Source organism: Lepus europaeus, chromosome 13 (genome assembly GCF_033115175.1).
Source record: "Lepus europaeus isolate LE1 chromosome 13, mLepTim1.pri, whole genome shotgun sequence".
Classification (NCBI taxonomy): domain Eukaryota; kingdom Metazoa; phylum Chordata; class Mammalia; order Lagomorpha; family Leporidae; genus Lepus; species Lepus europaeus.
The window spans coordinates 68511429-68537038 of NC_084839.1; the positions used below are offsets into that span (position 1 = coordinate 68511429).

A 25610-nucleotide genomic window follows, 5' to 3' on the forward strand; every position below is an offset into this window, starting at 1 on the left:
CACTGGAAAGAACAGTAATTGCAAAATTGTATTTCTTTTAAATATAATCAGTAAATGATGTAAAGTAAGCCAAGGAGTATTTTAAGTTAAGACATCTTGGATGTCAGAGGTGTGAGCAGCTAATTTTGTTCTGCTACCCATAACAGATGTAGCATATTTTATTTTAGTGCCATTATTAGCAACTTCCCATGCCGGCTTTCACTGAAGCACTGAGGCCCGCATTGAAATCAGAGATGCTGCTCTCGGCGCCGTGGTGGAGGACACGGCCCAGGGCCACGGCCCACTGTGCCCGCTCCCCAGAGAGCGCGGGCCTGGGGCACGCTGAGGCCGCCCCTTCCAGGCACCCCGGGCTCCCCACCGTGCTGAGGGCAGCAGGTAGGAGAGGAAGCATGGTGGGAGAGGTTGACAGAGGGAAGGCGCCTGGGGGAGGTGGCTGAGGCACTCAGGAACAGGGGCTTGGGGCCAGCGGTGCCAAGCTAGGCTCTCTCTCTCCCTTCATCCCATCTGCCCTCGCACCCACAGATGTGTCTGGTGCCAACTCCACACCCCCCGCTGGGCACACTGAGGTGGGAAAGAGCAGTCCGTGTCCTTGAGACACTCAACAGCTAGGGGGAGGAGTCCGACATGGAAGGCAGGCAGTTCCAGCACAGTGCGGTGGAAACTGGGGAGGGGCTGCGGAGGGTACCATTTATTAATGAAGGAGCAAGGCAGGAAGACTTCTCAGAGGAGGTGCTCCAGGGAGAAATGGGAGTGTTCTGATCAGAGAGGGCAGGTCCAGCTTGCTGGGTGAGGGGAAGGCAAGAGCCGGGGCAGTGTGGGATGGACAGGAAATGGAGGCAAGGCTGGAGCAGGCAGGACCTTGTGGGCTACAGGAAGGGGTCATATGCCAAGACACACGGCCCTGAGGGCCACAGGGGGCCCAGAAGGACGCTGAGCATGGGGGCCATAACCCAGACTGTTTTAGAAAGGTCTCTGGTGAAGGGGAGTGCAGGGGATGGGCTGGGGGGCTGGGGGCGCAGCTGTCAGAATCAGAGACACTGCCAGCGGGGGCCGCTGGGAGGGCGCACTGCGGATCCCTCCTGCGGGTGAAATCCACAGGAGCTGATGACCAATCCCTTGTGGGGGGTGAGAGGGAGGTGTTGAGGATGACTGTGCGTTGGGTGACTCCTAATTCTAGCTCAGGAGCGGGAGGCTGCTGCTGCCATTCTCAGAGGCAGGGAATGGGGGTGCGCATGGGAGGCCCACGGGTGGCCATGTCGAACCTGGGGTGCCTGTGGGGACCCCTGGTGGAGGCAGATGGGCCCAGCGTTCTGGAGCTCTGGGTGGGGGAGAGCCCGGGATGTGTGCACACAGCCCCAGCTCCAGAGTGGGGGAGCTTGCCCGGGAGAGCAGATGGAGGGGAGGGTGCCAAGGCCTGGGGAACAGGCACATTTGAGGGGTGGGTGAAGGGAACAGGCCCCTGACGGTGGCCTCAGGGGACCAGCCCAACGAGCTGAAGCAGTGTCACCTCTGACACTCAGCCGCCTCGGACACCAGGGAGTGGTCCCACTGAGGACCGGGGGCTTGGGTCTTGGCAACTGGATTTTGGTGACCTACGGCCCAGATTCCCCACCCCCACCCATGCTGACCCTGGGTCACAGCCTCTCCCTTCCATCCTGGGCCAAGTCAACTGGCCATTTACTAGGACATCCTTGACCCTGCCGCCACGCCAGGGTGTTGGGCCAGTGACCTACCTACCATCTTTGGCACGGGACCATGCAGGGGTCCTCACCGGTGGGCTCACAGCAGAGGCTGGAGAAAGGACCCCTGAGCTGCCTGCCTGACCAGCCCTGCTGTTCCCCCCCACCCCAGGAATCAAGGGTATCCTGGGGAAGCCACCGCTCAGGGGTGTTGAGGGCAGAGCTGCCCCCGATGCTGCTGCCACCTGCCGCCTCTTGCCGCCCTGACCAGTGCTGTGTTGTCCTCCCAGGTACCCTGCTGCAGCGGCTCATAGGTATGGCTACCGAGAGATGGAAGGAGGTGCCCAGGCTCAATGAGAGGAGAGACCAGGGCAGGCCAGGGCCTAAAGGCAAGGAGGGCAGGCCCTCAGCTGTGACAGCAGCTTTGAGAGGACTTCTCCGAGGAGAAGGTGATGGGCAAAAGGGAGGCTGGGCAAAGAGAGAGGGGCGAGCCGGACCTGGGCTGCCAGCTGGGGCAGTGCAACCAGCGGCCCAGATTCTCATCTGGCAGGCTGCTCCCCAGCCCCTAAGAGCTGCTCAGGTGGGCGTCGGAGCTGGAGGGCGGCAGCACGGGGACCGCTGAGAGAGCGGAGGTTACCAATCAGCACCAGGACTGGGGGTGCTAGGAACATGCCTGCCCTAGAGAACCCCGTGAGGACTCCCTGCCTTCAGGCAGAACGTGTGCCCTGGCTCCCAGAGCTCCATCGGGAGGTGCCCCTCACCCGATCCCATGCCACATCAGAGCTCCGGTCCCACCTTCCGGCCCCAGCTCAGGCCCTGCTGACCCCCCCAGGGGATGTCCCCTGCCTCCCCTGAGCACCCCAGGCCCAGCCGGCTCCAGAGCCCCTGGGACAGCCCGATGCCCTTCCCTGGTGGCATGGGAAGGGTTAACCTGGAGCTATTTACCTCTGTCTCCCAGCTCATGGTGGGTGGGGGGCCAGAGTCAGGAATGCATGTGAGGCCACCTCTGCCTTCACAGCCTTGGGAGCAGGCACACCTGCAGCCGTGGCCAGCGGATAGTTGACATATTTGAACCTGGAGCTGAGGTGCAGAGACATAAACAGGAAACTGGATCCCCCGGCCTGTGCCCCTCTGGCGGGGGCTTTTACCTACTACAAAGAACTTCCTCCTCCTGGTCTTTCTGCCTCCTTTACAAAGACGTGGGGCTGGGGGTGGGGTGTTTGTTGTGGCCGTGTGACACAGCTCCCAGCCATCTCCTGCCCCTGGCTGGGGTCCAGGACTCTGACTCTGAGGGGCTGTGAGTGGTGGCAGCATTGACACAGGGTCCATGTACCTGGCTGACCTTGTGTGCCTGAGGCCTCTGCCAGGCTTGGAACCCACCCACCCGCCGGGCAGCTCCATCCCACCCTCCTCGCCAGGGCTGGGCAGGCTCACACACACACACAGCCAGGTCCCATCTTTGGGAAAGCTCTCCTGAGGGTCTCTGGAGGCCAAGGGTGTTAGGCTGGGGCTGGGGAGCAGTTACAGCCTGAGCCTGGATCCCTGGACACTGTGTCAGGCCCCCAGTGCTGGCTCTGGGCTTCCCAGATACCTGACCTGCACACCGAAAGCCTTTGTGGACTTGCTGCAGGCTTCTCAGCCAGCAGCTGCCCTCCAACTCCTGTACATCGTATGCATAGGCTTTGAGAGGCTACTCCTCTAAGGCTGCCTCCTCCAGGAAGCCTTCCAGGACCTCAAACCAAATGTACTGCTGCTGCCTCTGTCCTGGCACTTCTTTCCCTCTGTCACAACCCCAGTCACAGGCTGACTCGTTCCTTAACCAGGTGGGAAGACGGTGGCCTCCACCCCTCCCTGTTGTCACTCACAGCAGCTCAGCATCCCTGGGCCTGTACGCAGGCGGTTCTCAACACCAGCAACCAGCGATAGCAAACGGAACAGAAGTCCATCCGTCAAGTGAGGATCCTGTCTCACACTCCCTGCCTCCCGTGTGCCGCGGGTGCCCCTCTGTATCTTGGAGCTCTGCACTGTTCCTGGGTGCCCTCTGGTGGACCAGTCTCAGAACCATTCTCTGTCCTCTGGATTCGCAGCCTGGAGGCCTCAGTTTCCCTATACGTACAGTGGGAAGATTTTTCTTCCTCTGGGACTGGGACGAAGATAATATCAAGAAATGGATAGGAGAGCCCCATGGAGGCCTGGAAAGCCCAGGCTCGTTCCGCTGGCCTGTGTCCTGCTCTCTCAGCTCACTGGGCCGAGCCACGCTTATTTTCACACTTTGTACCTATCAATGCCTTTAATACCCTCCTTGGAAGCTTGCGCAACCAAGCCCCTCTCTCCCCGACCTAAATGCAGCGAGTTGTTCTAGAAGATCCGGGGAGGGGGAAGCAGAAGGGACGGGCTGGGAGGTGGCCCTGCTGAGGCCTGCTGTCCGGGCCTGTGCGTGTGCGCTTGTGGGCCCGTGTGCATGCGCGGGCTTGGGGTGGGGGTGTAGGGAACAGGCAACATGACAGGTGGCGTTGGCATTCCTGGGCTCTGAGTGGCTTTGCCATTCCCATCCGTCCCTCCTGGGGGGTCCTATGGGCGAACTCCAAGAAAGCAGCGGGCGGGGAGGCGGCAGATTTCTGATGGCAAAAATAGCCCATTTTGGAGTTCAGTAGGGACTGATGAAACCGGTAAAGGAGAAAAACCCCAAACAAACATCTGTGAGCAAAGTAGGAGATGGATCTGGGCCTGGAGGGGAGGACGCCCCTGCTTCTGGCCACAGTGGACACTGCTGTGGCCTTGGGAGGGACACAATGTCCCCTGGACATTATTTCTGTCTCACATCAGCCCTGGGGAAGTGGGACAAGTAGGAACCAACAAAGCCAAGGTGATGAGCCATGCTCCGTATTATGGTAGAAAAAGGGTGCCAGTTGTCACTCGCCATGTGTGGCGAGGTGCAGAAAGGGCTGTTGTCCCAGGGGAATAATGGGACCTAGAAGACCAGTCTGCATGTGTGAGGTAAGCCACACGGGGAGGGGTGCACATCAGAGAGGACTGCCTGGAGGAAGAGTCACTTCTAGAATAGCTTGAATATGGTCCAAGCTTATTCCTAACCCTTCTCCATTCTCGGTTGGGAGTTCTAAAATGTCTGTGAGGAAGAGAGATCGCTGTGGGGACACGTGTGCTTCCCAGGGTCACAGCTGCCTTGCTGAGCTGGTTCATCAGAACCACCATTTTCCTCAGGGCTGGTGAGGGGTGGAGGGACACAGTGGAGGTTCCGGCAGCTTCGGGGGTACCCACATTCCTCTGCCTTACAGGTGTCTCTCTTTGTTTACTAATTCTGATTGTAGCAAAGAGGGCAGGGAGGAGTGGGGGTGAGGAATGAGAAGGGGGAGGCTGTGCTGGACCCCAGTGAGGGAGGCTCTTAAGAGCCCCACTCTGGGGCCAGGGTGAGCCCCGCCTGGGACCCCCCAGAGCTGGGGGGGCAGGCTCAGAGCAGGAAGCCCCAGGGGCTCTCAGGGTGTCTTTTCTTCCATTCAAGGTGTTTGGGGAGGGGAAGGTCAAAGGCCAGGGGCCAACAGGGCAAACAGGCTGGACAGGAAACAAGCCCAGGACATGAAGCTGACTCCTTGCCCCATGGCCACGTCAAGAGCTGGGGCAAGGGAGAGCAGCGCCCCCTCCTGGCCGCCAGCCCCTGCAGCGGCAGCCCCGCCCAGGGCACTGCCCAAGCCCTCCTGTCTGCCAGCTGCTGGGAGGGTCCGGGGGACTACAGGACAGACAAAGGCCCTGCCCAGTCATTCACGAGCCAGGCCTGGTCCCGCAGATGGCTCTCTGGACTCCACGAGCAGGGTCCCGGCTTGTGTTTGCACTTCCAGAATCCTCTTGGGCAAAGCCAGGTAGAAACCAGGTTCCAACTCCTTGCTTGACAGCTGGGGAAACCGAGGCCTGTGAGGTTGAGTCCCAAGTCCTAGGAGGAGCTGAGGCTGAGGATGGCGGGCAGGCCCGGGGGACGTGGGGTAACCCGCCAGCCCCAACCCCACCTGACGGCAGGGCCAAGCCCCTCTGCCCCCACTCCCCAGGCCTCCCTCGTCCCCAGACAGGCCCCGCCTTCTTCTGTGGACACATTTCAGCCTCACCAAATCAGCTAATTATTGACAGTTGGTGAAGAGGAGATTTCACTTTTTCCTCCTGTTAAACTGCTCCTAATTAGTTCCCTGTCACCACGCTGGCTCGCCCGCCCGCCGCCGCCCGTTCACAGTGCCTCATTAACCTTTTGCTCCTCTCCTGCCGCCTGCCAACGAGATGAAGACAAAAACAGATTGTCGAACAATGGCTCCGGCTTGTGCGTGCAGCCCTGTCCCCCCGGCCCCCGAGCTCCTGGGGGAACAGTGGGGGACAGACAGGGGACGGGGGGGGGCAGCCACGAGGAATCCAGGGAGGGAGAGAGAGGCACAAAGAAAGCCAGCGACAGAAACAGAGGTGGGGCGCCAGGACCGATGCACTGCTTCTTGCTCCACGGGGACACGAGGTTCATTAGGCAGGACTGGAAGCGCTCCCACATAGCGAGCTCCGGCTGGTGGAGCTACAGAGACATTCGCCACAGCCTGGTCCTACCTCTGTGGCAGCCAAGCCTGTGGCACTGGAGAGGGGACCCTGGGGAACGTGAGCCACCAGCGTGCGCGCACGTGTGTGTGTGTGTGTGTGTGTGAGGGGGTTGGGAAGGAAGGACAGCAGTGCCCACAGTCACCTGGAAGGCAGAAAGGCCACCACAAATCAGCCCCCACGCACACGCCACAGGGGGCCTCCACAGCATACTGGACCTGAAGTGGCCCTGGCCGGCACACACGCAGCCCTCTTTATCTGCACCATCCTGCCCACCTTCACCTGAGCTCTGTCTGCCCCACGGGGAGCTGTTACACGGTCATCATCCCAGAAGTCTCTCTAGGCTAGGGAACAGAATCTGGTGCTGACAGCCCGTCCACGCCTGGGGACAGCCAGGCTGAGCTGGCCTTGGCCATCGTCCCTCTGTGGCTCTAACCTCCAGGTCCCAGGATCCACCAGGGCAGACCCCATGCTGTCTGCCTGGGCAACGGGACTGGAGTCCAGAAGGGAGGCCAGAGCCTGATACTACTTCCCAGATCCAAATTCTAAGGCGGTTTCCAGCCCCACCTGTTGGTTCCCAGGCCCCTCCTGCCTCTTCCTCTGCTCTAGATTAGAAAGCAAGGACACAGACACTTTCTGCAGAGGTCCCTGTGAAGATGGACACCGGACGAGAGCCCCAGATGCTCTGATAAGTTAGCACCCAAGGGTCTGGTGCACAGCCAAGGGCGAGGGGTGGGCAGGTTGGAGAGGGCTACAGGATCCTCTGTCTGGCTGCAAAGCCCACTCAATCAGTACAAACCCTGGACCTTGGGGTAGGCACTTGGCTTGACGTGCCTCAGTTTCCCCATGTGTAAACAAGGAGCCCTACCTCGTAGGACTGTCGTGCTTTGGGCCCCTATTTCCCTACCACAGTCAACCAGGCCCCTCCCCGGTCGGCCCCAGGGACCCCATGGCAGCCATGCCTTCCCACCCCTGGGGCTAGCAGCCTTCCCTCTACATCACTGCCCTCCCTCCAAGCCCCTAACTCTCCTCCCACAGTGAGCGACACTTCCTCTGCCGTTCTCCCAGTTTCCCGGCCCAGCGCTCGCTTCTCCATGAGACAACGTGACTACGACCATTTTGCCTACCAGACTTCCAGGCCTGGCTGCCTGAGCCAGCTGCCAAGCCTCAGCTCCTCCCAGTGCCCTCTGCAGGAACTCCTGTGCGCCCCTGTCCTCGGCTCCCATGAAGCCACGCCACCCGAGCACTCTGCCTTTCTTGCTGGCCACTCTTCTTCCCACGGTGAGCTCCTTCTCACTGAGGCTTCCGTGTTGCCAACCAAAATCTCTCCCCAGAGCCACAGAGGCACACATCTGTTGACATAACATTGCTTGACCCGCAGCTGTACCATGGACTTAATACAGTTAAGCACACAGAGTTCCCAGCACGGTGTTGGCCTAGTAGATGCTCAGTAATCGGTAGCTATGATTAGAATTATTTGGCCCCCACTACCATCATAACAGGCAGAGATCCTCATTTGCAAACTCTCTCGAAGGATTTGCAGGGAGCCCTGAAGCTCCTCCTTCAACTTCTGGGGTTAGGGAGTCAGAAACCCTGCACCAATCACCGCAGGCCTGCCGTTCTAGGAGCCAGTGCCTAAACTCCATCTCTACCAATTAACTAACTAGTGTTCCAGTAATTACTTCTGTTAGCCTTGGTGGCTTTTGGCAAGGCTGGGTCAGCCCAAGCAAGTCCAGACTCATTGTAGCAAATCCCACTGGCGGCAGGGACGGGAGACAAGATCCCTGCACAGCAGAAGCACACCTCGTTAGGGAGGATTAATTGAGAGGATTTGCGGGGAACGAGGTCCCCTCAGCCAATCAGCGGATGGTCCCAGTGCCTGGCTCACAGACAGGCCTCAGAATACCCCATAGTACCTAAGCCAGCCCTCATCCTGCAGGGGTGGACACAGCTGAGGAGCGAGCTCTCAAGACCACGCCCCTTCTCTCTCTTCCCAGAGGACAAGAATTTACAGGATGACTGTACTCTTCCCAGTGCTGAGAAAGAGGCTTGGGTTGCAGTAAGAGGGACTCTGGTTAGGTGCGCAGAAGAACTAACTTGCGGTCTACATGAGGAAGGCATGGGGAGAGAGGGGCCTGGACTTTGACGTGGAGTCTCTGTGAGGTCAGGGCAGCTCACTTTGGGTAATCAGAGCTGGAGGCTGGCGTGGGCGGGTGGCAGCCCCCTCCCCACTACTTGCCTCTCACAGCACACCCAGCACCTTCCCCACCACAGTGTGGCCCCAGCCCTCTCCTCTCTCTGCTGCCCCACCCCAGGACAGCTGCTGTGGTTTGTCCCCAGAGATTCGCATACTAGAGGCTGAGCCCCCAGTGCGGCAGTGTTGAGATGGTGGAACCTCTGCGAGGTGTGGCCTAGTGGAAGGCAGTTAGGCCTAGGCACACGGCCCTGAGACGGGATTAACGCTGTTCACACGTGCAGTAGATCTGGAGAGAGCCAGCTGCAATAAAGCTCCCCACACCCCTGGGCCCTTCTGTGGTCAGTTCTCTTTCTGCTTCTCCACCACACTGCAGCGCAGCCAGGGGCCCCTTTCTAGGATGCCAGTGCCATGCTGCTTGGACCATGAGCCCAACACACCTCTTTTCTATATACAAGCATTTTGTTATAGCAACAGAAATAGACTAAGACCGTAGACAGGAGCTTGGGAGAGGCGAGAAACCCAGTCCCAGAAATCCAGCAGAGGTAGCAGCACTTCCCTGCTCTGCACTGGGAGTGAGGCCCTCCGGCCTTCCGGTCACATCAGCCCACCCAGGGCTAGTTCTGTGGCTGCCCTGGGCCTCCACTTCCCCAGCAGAGCTAGAGGGCAGTGAACTGGAAGGCCCTAAAAGTCCTCCCAACCGGGATGGTCTCTGACTCCGTGCTGCGGCCTCTCTGCCCTGGGTGGCCCTGTGCTGGCAGGGGGAGCTGTGAGAGCCACCTGAAGCTCAGCGCACAGGGCGCCTACAAGCACCCAGGTGACTCGGACCCTTGCCTAGAACCCTGGACCCTGGCTGACTTCTCGGGGACAGGCAGCAGCTTCAGGGAGCACCCGCAGGGGAAGGGGATGCCAAGGACCACTGAGGAATGCCAAATGTCCCATCTGTACAACTGCTAGGCTGTCTGGGGCTCTCAGCCCCCTGGGCCTCCCTGGACTGCAGCTTTCCCAGGTTGGGCAGTGGCAGGAGCCTCCCTGTCCTCACTACAGCTGGCCTGGGCCCTCTGGGCATGAAGCAGTTGCTGGCACAGATCACAGCTCAGACCCCAGCCTGCTGTGTCCTGCGTGGTGTCCCTCAAGACAGGAGCCTCACCCGCCACCTTCACCTCCTAAGGGCTCAGGGAGAGAGATGACTCCAGTGCTTACCCACCAAGGACCTTGGGGGCCTGGAAGCTGGGTCCCTACCTCCTCTTCCAGGCCTCACTGCCAGGGTCTAGCATCACCTCCCCTAACGTCTCTCCAGGAGCTGCAGGGTCAGTCCTGAGATCACAGACGCCATGCTTGCTCACTCCTACCACCACTCAGTTTGCTCCTTGGGTCTGCCCTGCACACAGTGTCCTGCCTGTTTCCACTTCCAACCCAGCGTAGAGCACAGGTCCAGCGCCGCCCTACCTGTCTGTCTCCTTACCAGACACCCTGCCCACCCTGCCTTGCAAAATGGGGTTATCTGGGGCGCGAAGGGTGGGGGCCCTGGAGCTCATCCCCCAACTGGCTGCCCTAGTCCCCGCCCTACTCCACCCCACAACCTTCCCCCTCTGCTGACCCTCCACCCTGCGCAACCCACCAGACTTCCCCGCCACCCCCAATCAGCTGTCTCCCCCATGGCCGCTCCTAATGTCTCAAACCTTCTCCAAGCCCTCAAACCTCGTCTACCCTGCCCCTGCCTCCTTTCCTCTGTGCTGTCACGGAACACAGAAGCCACCAGAACAACTCCCTCCACTTCCCCACCCCAACTGCATCTGCCCCCTCTCCTCTGCAGCCTGCTGGAGTGGGAGGGGCTCGCCCCCAGCAGAGGCCCCGGAGCGCCCCCCCCCTTCACAGGCACACAGCTGCCGTCCCTCCCATGGAAAACACGGAAAAGCAGCTATGACAAAGCCTCTCTCGGTCCCACGGGGGACTCTGCTTGTCTCATTTCCCTGGTGCTGAGCCGCACCTGTCACCTGGGCCCCTTCCCCCAGGGAACAGGACCGGCCCTCATTGCCCAAGATGCCGATGGACACTCTTCAACTTCCCGGGGCACTGAGCTGTGGGCGGCTACCTACCCCTGGTTCCACCTGGCCTGGGCCTGCCCCGGCCCTGCAGCCTCAGGGACTCCAGAGCGAGAGCAGCTTCCCACAGGGCACTTCCATTTGCCTGTTCCCAGGCTCCTCACCCCCTTGGATCCCTCCAGCTCCCTCTTCCACCCTGCTCCATTCTGTGACCTGGCCCCCACACCTACCTAGTTGTACAAAACTCAAAACCCAGGCATACATCCTGCCAGCTCCCTCTCCCTCCCACCACACACAATCCCTCCTCACGCTGTGAGGAAGCAGCCTCCTCACCCTCCCTTAAAGAGCCCCCTTCTCTGGACGCCTGCTGCCAATAGCCTGGTCCAAGCCGCTATGGTCTCCGGCTGGATGCCCGCCACAGCCTCCCGATGGCTCCTTCTCCAGAGCTCCAGCCCGTGCTCGGGACGCAGCTCCAGGGTCCACTCCAAATCAGGACATCAACCATCCACTCTGATGTCCACTCTCCCAATACCACCTGGGCCCAGCTCCCCAGCCTGGCCTCCCTTATCTGGCTCTGCTCTGCTCAGCTCTCAGGACATGCTGAGTGCCGCCTTACCCTAGAACTTCCCCCAGCTCCCCCAGCCCGCGTGTCCCCCCACGTCCCTTCTCGCTGGGTCCCAGGGAAATGCCACCTTCCTGCAGGCTGGGTGTGATGTACTGTCCCCTCTTCTCCTAGGTGCAGCTGAACTTCCCCCATCCCTACAGTCCTTGCTCTTCATTTGCTATTCCCTGTGCAATTCTTTTTTTTTTTTTTTTATTTGACAGATAAAGTTAGTGAGAGAGAGAGAGAGAGACAGAGAGAAAGGTCTTCCTTTCGTTGGTTCACCCCCCCAACTGACTGCAAAGGCTGGAACTATGCTGATCCAAAGCCAGGAGCCAGGTGCTTCCTCCTGGTCTCCCATGTAGGTGCAGGGGCCCAAGCACTTGGGCCATCCTCCACTGCCCTCCCGGTTCTAACCCAGTGCCTAGCACAGAGCTCAGGAGTCAGCAGTGAAAAGGTACTTGCTAACAAATGACTGAAATATCCTGTCATTACCCACCCGCTCCCAACTCCACTGACCTCCGACATCTGCGGGAAGAGGCTGATGGCCAGTGGCAGGGCCAGGCCGAAGGCAGCCAGGCACACGAGGCTTTGCACGGGGAGGAGCAGCCGGGGGCGCGCCTGCAGGAGAGCGGTTCTGCGGGGAAGAGAGAGGAGGAGCTTCATGAGGCCTGAAGATGGGGCAGGCTGCCGCTAGCCCTCGTGCTGGGTCCCAAGCAGTCTCGGGGCCAGGGCAGCTGGTTCTGGGCCCAGGGTCAGGCATTAGTGAAGTGGATGTGGCAGAATTATGTCTTCAGGGCTTGCCTCCACTGACACCCCTAAGGCCCAGGCCCTGCCTGGAAGCACACTGCTGGCCAAATTCTAAACATTTGCAGGGCACCCACCCACCGTGTGTCTAGCCCTGTGCCAATAAGGTCCCATGAGATGGAGAAGACAGAAGACTGCCAGCCCCTGCTCCCAGGGAGACACACAGGGGAGTAAGACCACTTTCAAAGGCAACACATGGTGAAATGAACCGGAACAGGTGCCAAGTTCAGGGAAGAGATGAAGCATGTGTACCCACACACACATGAACATGTACGCACACGCTCTCACACATATGTGTGCATATATGCAAGCACACACATATGCAAACACCTGCACGTATAAGCACAGGCGCACATACACTCACACACATGTGCCCACCCGCACGGCCTGAGGACGTAATCTTCCGTGTCCAGGAACAGAACACACCCCTCTGGCCTCCTTTTCAGCTCTATCCAAGAGTCACAGAGCAGGAGAGTGATTTGCCCACGGCCAAGCCTGCAGGGGGCCGACAGGCATGGACTCCCGACTCCCTGGAAGTGCTGTCACCTCAAGCTGCTCCTGGCTCCCCGCTGCAGGTCCCTTTGTCAGCTCTGCCTCCAGCATGACCTACCTGGCACCCGCTCCCTGCAGGGAGCTGTCATTCCTGGGCCAGAAGGGAATAAGGAAACCTTCCTCCAGGACCCAGGGTCTTCCAGCTCAAGGACAAAATGGGCTCCCCAGGGCAGGGGTCACACCAGTTGCCCAATACACCTTCACCACATTCACCAGGGATCTCCTTCTGCACAATCCACAGGCAGGATCGTTAAGCCAGGGCCACAAGCATTCACCTGGGGAGACCTGGGGGTGCCAGCAGCATGGACGACTGGACTAAGTGCAAGGGGGCACTTGGCAGACACTAAAACTTGAGACAGGGAGGCAGACTGGACAGTCAAGCCCCCTGGGAGGAATGCCTACTATCTCAAGGCCTGTGGGATATGGCTTTAGTTCCCTTTGCTCTAAAGATAAACAGGCCCCCTGCCTGGACCAGGCTGACACCAGGGGCCAGGGCTGACCCAGACTGACCCATAGCTCCATATACACTAGTTAGAATATCTTAGCATGCTCAATAACACACCTACCAGCTGCCAAGATAGGAAACATGGGACCATACAAGGAGCAAAAAGGGGCAGTAAATAAATCCTGAGAAATCTCCAGCTGCCTACCGGAAATAAACATGAGTATTCTGCCCCTTTATTAGTAGGTACCTCCCCTTTCATTAATGGCCCTTAGAACGTAAAACACAGCTCAGGCCTGGGGCCACTCCCCGCAGAGTGGGCCCCACCCTGTGTGCCCTGTGCATGCAGTGTGCACCTTCGCTTTCTCAAGAAAACACTTGCTGCTCGCTATTCACTGTCCTCCAACACACTCCTGAATTCTTTCTTGAAGCAAAGTCTAGGATCTAGGTACCCCAAGCCCTCACTATCTGATCTCTATAACTGCGTCCATGGGACCATCAAGTCAGGGGTCTTTCCCCTCCTCCAGGAGAGCCAGGCTGGAGGCAGGCGAGAGGGGGGCAGTGTGGGAACAGGAAGACCCTATACCATCCTCACCTCCTGAGGCAAGAACCCCAGGACACCTGGCCCTGACCAAGTGGTAACAGAATGTACACGGAGTGGCCCGGGGCAGCTGGGTAAGAAGGCATACTCCCCAGGGCCCCCTACCCATGACCCCTGACTCAGCTGGTGTTAGACATGGGCTCTGCATGCCCACAGTCTCGTCAAGTGCTCAGTACCTGCACAATGGTTGCGGTTCCCACCTGCCTAGACCCCCAATCTGTCCAGCCGATCAGTGAAGCTTGGATGGAGCCACTGGAGAGCGGTTTCTGCGACAGTAAGTTGTGCCTGAATCAAGCTCACACCCCCGGGCCTCCCCACCCTCTCCCAGACTAGGCCATGTGAGCCCTACATCCTCCCCGCGCTCAGCACAGGGCCTTGTCGGCTTCCTTAGGAGTGCGGAGGGCCTGCAGTAAGCCTGAAGCAGACCAGCTGGCTTTCAACTCAGGTTAACTTCTCCAGCAGGGCAAGGACAGAGGGACACCCTGCTCATTCTCCAAACTTGCATGTGGGAGTTCGGAGTCCCTGCTCCCAGGAGACTGTGGCAGGAGGGTGTGAAGTCCCCACAGGCACAGCCCTCGGGGCCACTGAGGGTAGGCAAGGGTGGGAGGGAGAAGAGAGTGACGCTCCCTCACAGCAAAGGTGAGGGGCAGGCCACAGGCTCAATCTCTGAGGCCTTCTGATGGGGACACTGGATGGCTCCCCTGCCCCAAAGGGCTGTGGCCTCAGTCCCTATCTCAGGTGTGATTGGCTGAAGTCCCCACTGGCGAGGAAGTACAGGAAACCCCAAGGCTGTCTAAACTCCCAATTCAGGAAGAAGGGAGACCCGAGGCTGCGGCTGCGAGGGAGGCTGCGGCCAAGCAGGAGTCTTGAGTCCCAGCCCAGAGCAAGCAGGCGGGAGAGTGAATACAGCAGGCTGGGGGAGGGGAGGAGGAGAGGGAAATGGCAGGAAGGGATTGGAAAGGCAGCTGGGGGAGTTAAAATATGCAGATGGAGAGATGTGCAAATGCCTGGGAGAAAGGAAAGACCCGGATCCCAGGAAGAGATGGAGGCTGTGGGAGCGGACTCCGAGACCCACCACCAGGGTGTGGGCTGGTCCCTGACCCAGCTTCCATGATGCAGCCTGGTGCCTCTGCAGCCCTTCCTCGCTCCAAGGCCAGTGATGCAGGAGAGGGAGCCACAGCCCCCTGACCCAGCACAGGCCTCTGCCTCTGAGCTGGGAGGAGGCTGACCCCAGCCCTGGGTCTAAAACCAGCTTCCTACTCAGCCTGGATGCTGAACTCATGCCATGCTGCAGTGGGGCAAGGGGCTGCGCCCTATGCCTGCCTGCCTGTGTGCCCCCCCCCCCCCCATAAGGCAGCCAACCTCTGGGCTGGGTGAGTCCCAGCTTCTGACTTGAGACTCTTCTGAGCTTCCCCACCCCTGCCCCACCCCTGCCAAGGAAGCCAGGGCCCTGGGTTCAGTGAGCTCCTCCTGCAGAAAATAAACTGAGACCAGAGGCAGAGGAGCCAGGTCCCAGCCCCTGGCCTGCCACACAACAGCTGGTCTCCCCCACCGCTATGCATTCCTTCAGCACTTGCAGCACAGTTAGTTTGCGCTCCATTAATTTGCAAGTAGGCTGCTTTGTAAGTGTTCTTTTGTCTTTTTCTCCCTGGCAGTCTGGACTCTCTCACCCACCTGGGACTCCCAGATCGTGGGGGCTGCCACCCCCATCAGCCTCCTCAGCAGAAGCCCCTGCCAAGGACCTGAGAGCTGCTAGGGGGGTACCCATGGCAAAGGCCCAGTGAGCCCGGTGGTGAAGGGGCAGGGCCCGCGTTTTCTAGGTGGAAAACTGATGCTGAGGGAGGCTCCCTGACCACATCAGATTGGCAGGAACCCCAATTTCATTTTCCTACTGGAGGTCTCAGCTGGCTCTGCCAGGTTGCGCTGCCTCTCCCACCACACCGTCCTGTGGTTAGCATCTTTGGGGGCACAGGGAAGGTCTCATTCACCCCGATATTCCCAAACCAACTCAGGTTGGACTCTCTCCTACCTCTGATGCCCCCAGAAGCTCCAGGCAAGAACCAACCAAACACAAGGCTGCAAGGAGCACCAAAGGTTAAGCTGGGCTTCTTCGGACCCTGAGCTCAACCAGTCCACAGGCACCCAGACCTAGGCTGGGGAGGTTCAGAACTAGCATAATCTGTACCTCCCATGAGCCCAAAGCCAAGGTTAAGCCATCAAACTAGTCGGACACTAACCATCACTCCATGTTCTGCAATCGCAACTCACATGCCAAGTGGGAGGGTGTCACAGCTCCTCCTTCCTCCGTCAGTCCCTACAGGACAGGTCCCTGGACGGCACTGGCTGACCCAGCTTTCCCCACCCCACAGTGATAGTTCTCAGGGTAACTGTAGAATACGCCAGGCACGCCCTGCTCTGCTTCTGCCCTTCCAAGAAGAGACATCCAGCAACACGTTAGCCCAGCAATCCTGGCTATTCCTGGTCCAAAACCCAGGGTGGAGAGCCTGCAGGAGCTGCAGCGCCAAACAGGACCGGGACAGAAGAGACTCCTTGCTCTCCAGCCGGGCAGCCTTCCCGAGGTGTGTGTGACAGGAGGCTCCCCGTGAGTCCTATGCTTCCACTGCCCTCGACACCCCTCTGTGCAGAGTAAAGTTCCTTCACTGCACGTGTCACGTCAGGGCCCCGTCTCACCAGCTCATGCAACTGACAGAGCCACTGGTGCATGGGAACCTGCCTCCCGGGGCCAGGGGCCAGGGTTCAGCAGTCTCGAGGACAGACAGGCCATCCTCCTTGTGTGTACTTGCAGTTGCTGGTATTTGGGGACAACCTCAGTTCACGGAGGGGGGTGGGGGGAGCTATGGATACAAGGGTCGGGGGTACAAGAGTGACTGACCTCCTAAGGTCGCTCTCATTTTGTTGCTGGTTCATTTGTTGAAATCCCAGTGCCCAATGTGCCATACCCATGCCTAGGGACCCCCAGAGAACCACCCTCTCCTAGAGTGGGAGGGGCTCATCTCCCGGGTGGGCACACACAGCCCCTCATCAGCCGGCCACCACGAACACGCTTCGCTTTGGCCAGGCTCAACTCCACAGCATCCATATAACAGGCCTCCACCCTGACCAGCAAGCTCCCCTTCTGCAAACCCTGTCCTGCTCTCAGAGCCTGTGTGCTGCCTCCTGTCAAGGTCACCTTGGCCCTGGTACATACTGCCGGTCTCTCCTGCAGCTGCCCTGGGTGGGTGGGGGGGTCTCACCCAACTCTCCTATAAAAATGGAGGCTCCCCGCAGCCAGGCCTCAAGTCTGCTCCTTCCCTGGCTCCATGCAACCCAAGACCCAGACACATGCCAATCCGACCTGCAGCCCTCAGAGGCTGCCATGAGGAGCCCAGGTTCCACAGCCCCACTCCTGAGCCACTGCGGCTGTGCCACGTCCTAGTGTGTGACCCCAAGCAGATGGCACAGCCTCCCTTCCCTCATCTGCGAAATGGGGATATCTCATCCCTTCCCAGTGTTGTGAGAGCTTTCGTTCATTTATTCTACAAACACTGGGCACCTACTGTGTGCTGGGAACTGGGCTAGCCTCTGAGCAGGGCAGCACACACAGGGTTTTCTTGCGCTCATGGAGATTCTCTCCGAGTGGAACAGATAATAAACCAAAGCATCAGATGTTGGTGGGCGGTTGTCTTCTTTTTAAATGTTTTTTTTTTATTATTTTTAAAATTTTTGTATTTATTATTTGAATGATAGAAAGGGGACGGCGCTGTGGCGCGGTAGGTTAAAGCCCTGGCCTGAAGCGCCAGCATCCCATATGAGCTCCAGTTCGAGACCTGGCTGCTCCACTTCTGATCCAGCTCTCTGCTGTGGCCTGGGATAGCAGTAGAAGATGGCCCAAGTCCTTGGGCCCCTGCACCCACGTGGGGAACCCAGAAGAAGCTCCTGGTTCCTGGCTTCGGATTGGTGTAGCTCTGGCCGTAGCAGCCAATTGGGGAGTGAACCAGCGGTTTGAAGACCTCTCTCTCTCTCTGCCTCTCCTCTCTGCGTAACTCTGACTTTCAAATAAATAAATGAATCTTAAAGGAAGGAAGGAAGGAAGGAAGGAAGGAAGGAAGGAAGGAAGGAAGGAAGGAAGGAAGACAGACCAAGAGACACAAGGACAGAGACAGAGAAATTTCCCATCCACTGGTTCACTCCTTAAATGTCCACAATAGCCATGGCTGGGCAAAGCCAAAGCCAAGATCCAGGAACTCAATCCAGGTCTCTCATGTGCGTGGCAGGGACCCAATTACTCAAGCCTTCACCTGCTGCTTCCCAGGGCGTGTGTTAGCAGAATGCTGGGATGGGGAGGGGAGCTGGGATGTGAACCCAGGCAGTCCGATGCGGGATGCAGGTGTGCCAAGTGGCTTTTCAACCACTGCACCAAACACCCACCCATGTGGTTGCTGTCCTCTGGAGGAGGTGGCAAGGCGAGGGAGGGCCTCTTTGAGGAAGTGGCATTTGGGCACAGACCTGACTGGGAAAGAACTGGGATGCAGCAAGTGCTTAATTAATGTTAGTGTCATGGCAACGTTTCCCAAACAGAGAAGCCTTGGCCCCAGGATGCCAGAAGGGGTGTCTCCTAGCCCTGTCCTTACCGTGTACTGCCCCTAATCTCAATCACTACACTGGAGGGAGGTCCCTTCCTCATATTCCCCACACAAGCCAGGGGTCTGCATCTCACACCCCTCCACGTCCCGTGCCTTTCTCCTAGGTCTACCCTAATCCTCAGAGCCTGTCCAGACCCGTAGGAGGGTCTGCCCTGGTGCCTCCTCCCTCTCTACTCAGCCTTTCCACTAGCAGCATTTTGGTCTCTGTGACTCAACCTCACACTCACTGATGAACACTCTATTACTGCTGCTGTTAGGTTCCCTTAATTATTCTTAAAGAGAGAGGGGGAGACACAGAGAATTTCCCACCTGCTGGTTCACTCCCCAAAAGGCTAGAGCTGGTCCAGGACAAACCCAGAAGCCAGGAACTCCATCCAAGTCTCCCATGTGGTGGCAGGGGCCTAAGTCCTTGAGCCGTCTTCCGCTGCCTTCCCAAGTGCACTACCAGGGAGCTGGACTGTAAGCAGGGCAGCAGATAGCAGAACCAGCAGTCATGCAGCATGTCCGTGTTACAGGTGGCAGCTTAACCTGCTGCATCACAATAATGGCCCCTACCTTATCTATTGTTTTAAGTCATGACAAATATGTGTTCTCAGAAACATCTCTGAGGGAGACTGGGAGTTTAGCCTAATGGTTAGCAAACCCACGTCCACACCAGTCCCTGGGTTCAATATCCAGCTCTGGCTCCTGACTCCAGCTTCCTGCCAAAACAGATCCTGGTAGCTAGCAGTGATGTTGGCTCAAGTAATTGGATTCCTGCCACCCACACGGGAGACCTGGATTGAGTTCCCAGCTCCTAGCCCTGGCCCCAGCCCGGACCCAGCCTTTGTGGGTATTTGAGGAGTGAACCAATAAATGGGAGCTCTCCCTCTGTCTGTCACTGCCTCTCAAATAAAAAAAAAAAAATTTTAAATTAAAAAAAAAAAAACCTCTGAGGGAGGCAAAGCAGTTACCACTATGTGTATTTTCTAAGGGGAGAAACAGGTTCAGTGAGGTGGTGACTTGGCTCATGCTGGATACCTTGCAAGGGGTGGCATGGCCCCAAATCGAGTCTTCTCACCAGAGTCCTCAGAGTCTGTCTTCAAAAATGGTCCTGCACTGTTCACTAGCACAGTGTGCACACACATGTACACGCACGCACACGTACACACAGGCACACATATCCACATGCTCCCAGAATGGCCAGTTGCTCAGGGAAGGGCAGCAGTGCCTGGCAGAGATCCCCACCGGCTGCCCCCACTCACTTCTCCAGCATGGACATGACGATCGGGGGTAGCACCAGGATGGGCATGGGCAGGACCACTCGCGTCAGCGCCGTCTCCAGCAGGGCCTGAGGAGCAAGCAGAGGCTGTGGTGAGAGGGCTCCCATGGGCACTGTCACCCACCTGGCAGCAAACCCCCGCTGGGAGCTGAGTGCCACCGCCCAGCACATCTGGCCGGGCAGGATTACGTGTGGTGTCGCTCACGACACCTATTATGAACGACAGGAAAAAGCCAGCCTTGTCTCAGCACCACACACATCTGAGAAGAGCTGCAGGCTGGGCTCACCGTCCACACGGCAAGCACTGCCCACGGCCGCCCTCCCTCACAGAGCTGGCACAGAGGACAGGACTGGGGCGGCAGATTGGGAGTGAGCAGGAAATTGAGAGTCAATCCCCTCTGATGAGGGGCCCAGGGCTGAGAAGTGCCCACAGGACCTCGGGCCCTCCGTGCTCAGCCTCCGGGAGGCCTGGGAGAGCTCCCTTACTCTCCTGAACAGGTGTGGCCATGATGAGGGGGCCCCCAGCCTGTGCTGGCCCTTGGCCCTCCCAAACCTGGGGCAAGGGGAGGTCAGCGATTAAGAGGGGCTTCTTCCTGGATGGCTGTCACAGGGGTGAGTGCCCAGCCTCCTCTGTACTGACTCCCCCCAGTCCCAGCACCCAGAGGAGGGCTCAGGGCAGCAGGATGAGCCACTAGCCCCATCAGGAAGCCAGCTGGGAAAGCCCAGATGACGGACACTTTTCTTTTTTTCAATTACAAGTGCAATTCAGACCACAAACCACTCGCCTCCCAGTCTCCTTCTTACCCAGGAGCCCAGAATGGCCCAGCGCAGCAGGGCACTGAGTCCTGGGGAGGGAGAAGGCGGCTCTGGGGGTGTCGCCTCTGCCCTCACAAATTAGCACCTGCTCAGGGTGAGGGATCCCAGGAGAAGCCGGGTTCTGGGAGGGCTGGGACAAGAGATGGGGATGTTTCACAGCAGCAGCAGGAGAGTGGGGAGAAGCAAGGGGCTGTCCAGAGACTAGCTTGGCTGGAGCCAACCAGAAGACCCGGGGCTCATCCAAAGGGGAGGTGGGGGTGGGGTGAGGAGACCTGAAAAAGGCAAACCTGGGGCGCTGCAGCTAAAAGCCCTGGAGCCATGAATATGCTGAGAAAACCAAGCCCCTCCCTGCTGCTGGCCTCCCCCCACCTCCCCCAGCTCTGAGCCCCTGGCCAACCCACGTGTCTGGCTGCGATCTTGGAGGAGCCCACGAGGTTGCCATCCGCATCCAGGACGTCAATCCCCTCCTCCAGCTCCCCGTACCGCATCAGGACCACGTTGCAGATGTTGGCACTGGCTGCGGAGAGAGGGGAGCAGGGAGCAGGAGTGAGGGGGGAGTCTCCAGGCTCCTCCCTTCCCCCAGCCTCTTGGGGTTCTGAACACCTGGCAGCAGACACAGTGGGCAAGGTGGGGCTCTGTCGTCTCTAGGGAGGGATCTGGGGGCCCCTGAGCACCTGGTGAGCCAAGGTGGAGAATCACCCAGTGCTAGGGAGGAAGCCAGCAGGGCGTGGAGAGCAGCCACAGCTTGAGGCTGATGCTCCCTCTCCTCTTGGCTGCGGCAGCAAAAGCGCACGCCCATCTGGGAGGGCCTCCTGGCCCGAGACACAGCCCCTGGAGCCCAGTGTTTGCTGTCAGCACCTCAGTCCATCCAGCCACCCCATCCTCTCTAGATGCCGGTACTCACTCAGCCCATCACGCCTCACAGTGAATCAACTCCAGAGAGCTACGTCCCCTCCCACAACCCCCGACAGCAGGTGCCAGAGCAGGCAGGAACCTCCGTGATCACCCAGCACCGCCCCCTCATCATATGGATGGAAAACTGAGGCTCAGAGAGGGGGAGTGATGGAGCTGAGGTCACACAGCAAAGTGGGACAGGGTAGAAAGGCAACAGGACGGAAACCTCTAGGTGCCCAGGAGGTGGGAGGCATGGGGGAGGCATGCAGGTCACAGCAGGCCTTTGACTGTCCCTCTTCCCTGTCTCAGCTGAGATCTTAGGACCTGGGCTGAGGGAGGCTCCCAGCTCCTTAGTTAAGTACTGGGTACAGAGTCAGGGGGCCACCTAGCTCACAGGGAGCCTCTTGCTGCTCCCCTCACTTACAATGCGTGGTGGGGTATGGGCGCTGACCTCACCTGAACTCCTCCAGCCCTGCTTTGGAATGAAAGTGGGGGGACACGGGGGTGGTAGGTGGGTGGGGAGTGGGGGTGACAAATGCAGAGCCTGCCTGCTTCATTCTCCCCCCAAAGCGCCTTGCTGTGTTTAAAGTTTTAATTTTTGCTAATTAATGTCAATTAATTTTGTATAATGAGTGTTTAATTTTGGGGAGTGTGTGAGCCTGGGAGCGACTGCAGTTCTGGGCTGTGAACGCTGATTAGCATCAACACCTGCTGCTTCCCCCTCCCTCCAGTGGGGGGGCATCGGGGTTTGGGGAGCTGGAGGGTGGTGGGGCCTAGTGGGCAGGCGCAGTGGGAGGCAGCACAGATGCCGCTGTTGCCCAAGCCAGCGACTGGAGGCAGAGTGGCCCAGGATGCTTGCAGCTGGGAGACAGGGCTCTGCAGGTGAGGGGGGAGCCACGACCCAGGGGGCTCTGGCTTCCATCTTCTGTTTCAGTCATTTTGGTGGGGAGGGATAAACAGACGAGAGGACCGAGAGGCTGTGCAGGGTTTGGGAGACCAAATGCGGTTCTAAATGTGTTCAGAGCACACGTGCCATCTCTGAGCCTCTCTCCCGTTCTGCACGACTCTGCAACAGGGACCGCAGCAGACTCTGCCTGGGACTCGGCCCGCACCCCTCCGGTCCCCACAGCAGGTGCACTCGCCCGGCATCAACAGTGCCTTGATCTTGTCAGGTATTTGGCCATGTCTGGAGGAGACTCTTTTTTTTTTTTTTAAACAGGCAGAGTGGATACTGAGAGAGAGACAGAGAAAAAGGTCTTCCTTTTTGCCGTTGGTTCACCCTCCAATGGCCGCTGCGGCCGGCGCATCGCGCTGATCCGAAGCCAGGAGCCAGGCGCTTCTCCCGGTCTCCCATGTGGGTGCAGGGCCCAAGGACTTGGGCCATCCTCCACTGCCTTCCCGGGCCATAGCAGAGAGCTGGCCTGGTAGAGGGGCAACCGGGATAGAATCCGGCGCCCCAACCGGGACTAGAACATGGTGTGCCGGCACGGCACGGCACCGCAAGGTGGAGGATTAGCCTGTTAAGCCACGGCGCCGGCCAGGAGGAGACTCTTTTGATGATCACAGTCTGGGGTGGGGGTGGGGTGCTCTGGCGTCTGGGGGCAGGGCCCAGGGAGGCTGCTTAACAACCTACAATGCTCAGAACAGATCGCCAACAAAGGGTTATGTGGTGCCAAATGTCAACGGTGCTGTGAGAGATTATTGGCTGAACCACAGCCAGAAACTGACTGAATTGGGAAAGTGAATCAGGGTAAGGGAATTTGGGGCAGCAGGGAATGACTTGAGGAGGGGTCAGGAGGCTGGGTTTGCAGCCATCTGGCCTTGGGTTCCAGTGTGGCTCCTTGTTCACCCCAAAAGGCCTCTGTTAGCAACTGCCCTCTAGTGGCAGTAGGGGTGCTCTGCAACCCCCAGAGGGCAGGGCGGGGGAGCGGGGGGGGGGGGCAGACTTCAGTTCCCATAAGAGGCAAGAGAACTTCTGGAAGAGACAGTGGGGTTTTTTTTAATTTTTTTTTTATTTTTTTTTTATTTTATTTTTTTTTTAAATTTTTGACAGGCAGAGTGGACAGTGAGAGAGAGAGACAGAGAGAAAGGTCTTCCTTTGCCGTTGGTTCACCCTCTAATGGCCGCCGCGGTAGCGCGCTGCGGCCGGCGCACCGCGCTGTTCCGATGGCAGGAGCCAGGTGCTTATCCTGGTCTCCCATGGGGTGCAGAGCCCAAACACTTGGGCCATCCTCCACTGCACTCCCTGGCCACAGCAGAGAGCTGGCCTGGAAGAGGGGCATCCGGGACAGGATCGGTGCCCCGACCGGGACTAGAACCCGGTGTGCCGGCGCCGCAAGGCGGAGGATTAGCCTGTTGAGCCACGGCGCCGGCCGACAGTGGGGTTTTTTGCCCTCCCAAAAACCTTTCCATCACACCAACTCCACCACCATTCCAGTAAGGGCAAGGTTACGGAAGCATGGCTCAGTGTTCTTGCACCCCTTAAGGCCAAGGGCAGCCAGCCCACCAGGTGAACTTGAGCAGCTGCCACCCAGCTCCTGCTTGGCACCCCGGCTGTGAACAGCGGGGCAGCGTTTAGGGGTCCCCCCCAGACTCCTCGGGTGCTGTATGAAATTACACAGAGAGTCAGGCCCCGTGCTGCGCCCAGGCCAGGTGAGGGGAGCAGGGACAGCTCCAGTGCGTGTATTTGGGGGAGATGGACAGAGTGTGGCAGACCAGCCCAGGCCCCAGGGCAGTGTCTCCTGTCTTCTCCATCAGTCCCGCAGAGCTAGCAGGAACAAATACAGAACCATGGGAGATAAGAGATGAAGCGTGGAAGGGAGTGTGGCCCAGTCTCCCTCCCTCCGACAGCCCCGCAGGTCACTTTCAGTGGTGACAATGCTTCCTGCCATCTAACCTGGATGGAAAAGACAGAAAAGCCTGGAAATCCCCTCTGAATGATGGCAGCCCCAGGTCCAGGTCCTCCCTCGGAGCAGCCACAGGTCCTGCTGCCACCTCATACCACACATGCTCGCTCCCTGATGTCTTCTGTGCACTGCCCACGCCAGCTGTCCACTTGTTGAGCACCTGCTGTTTGCAGAGGCTACTGGGCGTGCCTGCCTTTGAGCAGTGAGAATGCCAGCTGTTACAGTGGTTTCGCGGCTGTGGTCTCATCCAGAACCTTGGATTCTGCTGCATCCCTTTCAAGCCTTCCCTGGCCCCTCCCACCTCAAATCCAGCCCCCAAGACACCGACACTGAGAATCTAAACAAACAGGAGAGGAAACTGTGCACAGCCACGGGCTGTGGCTCTGCTTTCTAACACCTAACAACACCCAGTCATTAATTTCAAATGTTTATTTAGTTTCATCTACTTGAAAGGCAGAGAGAGGAGAGAGATTGATCTTTTCTCTGCTGGTTCACTCCCTAAATGCTGGCAATAACTAGCAGTGGGCCAGGCTGAGGGCAGGAGCCAGGAACTTCATGTAGGTCTCCCACATGGGTGGCAGGGGCCCAAACACTTAAGCCATCATCAGCTGCCTCCCAGGAAGAATTAGTAGGAAACTGACCTGGAAGCAGGGTAGCCAAGACTTGAACCCAGGTACTCAGATATGGATGCTAGCATAAGCACAGGCTTAACCCGCCGTGCCACATGCCTACCCCAAGATCTATTATTGACGGTATCAGCAGGTTAATTAAGCAGTCTGTTAGTGATAATGTTAAGAAAGCTGGCACATTTTCAACTCAGATTGACACCATTCAAGACTCAGGCATAAATGATGTTGGAGCAGCATCGCTGGGAGATGTCACGGGTTGAGACAGAGAGAAAAAGAAAGAGGCAAAGGCGGGGGGGGGGGCTGTGGGGGGGGGGCGAGCGAGAGAGTGCTACACGCTGATTGCAAGCTCAGTGTCAAGTCCTGAGGAAAACACGCTCCTGACTGCTGCAGATGTTCTCACATCCAGCCCATTGCGATGCAAAATCATGCAGATTGTGAGCAGCTAATGAAGCACCCGTGTTAGAGGGATGGCGTGGGCACAGGGAGAGAGCAGGAGAGGAGGACACGCGGGCAGGGAAGTTCTCCAGCACGAGAGCATGGGGAGCGCGCTCCTGAACAGACAAGGAGATCAACCCCGAATACCAGTCCCGCAACACAGACCCACAGACAGGTGGGGGACACTCCCAGGGAAGGCCGCTCAGACGCGCAGGTGGAGCCACCCGCTGCTGACCTGGGGAGGGTGACACACCAGCGCTCCTCAGCTTCCAGACGCATTTCCCTAGATTTTAATTTTCTTTTTTAAAATAATGATGTGCTCTACCATGGACACGGGGGTTGGGGTGGGTGGGGAACCTTACCTGCTGCCCAACACAATTGCCAGTTCCTATCTGAACTTGGCCACGTGCGCAGATATCCGTTCATTCAAGTGTCACCTTAGCTGACCACAGCAATCCACACAGACTTTGAACTTAAACTTAGATTCCTAATTGTTGCCTAAAACATCTTTTTAAAACTTACAC

General features: G+C 58.4%; 1 protein-coding gene across 3 annotated transcripts in view; it reads right to left on the bottom strand.

The window, feature by feature from the left end:
* The window catches only part of SFXN5 (sideroflexin 5), a 121850-nt gene that overhangs the window by 6037 nt on the left and 90203 nt on the right, over positions 1–25610 (bottom strand). For 2 of the 3 annotated variants that reach the window (XM_062209650.1, XM_062209651.1), the window contains 3 exons: positions 20624–20739; positions 19390–19475; positions 11620–11737 (listed from right to left, as the gene is read on the bottom strand). In XM_062209650.1, the coding sequence (XP_062065634.1) occupies positions 11620–11737; positions 19390–19475; positions 20624–20739 (320 nt within the window). The remainder of the gene's footprint in view (positions 1–11619; positions 11738–19389; positions 19476–20623; positions 20740–25610) is intronic. The other variant, XM_062209652.1, reaches the window with a different exon arrangement.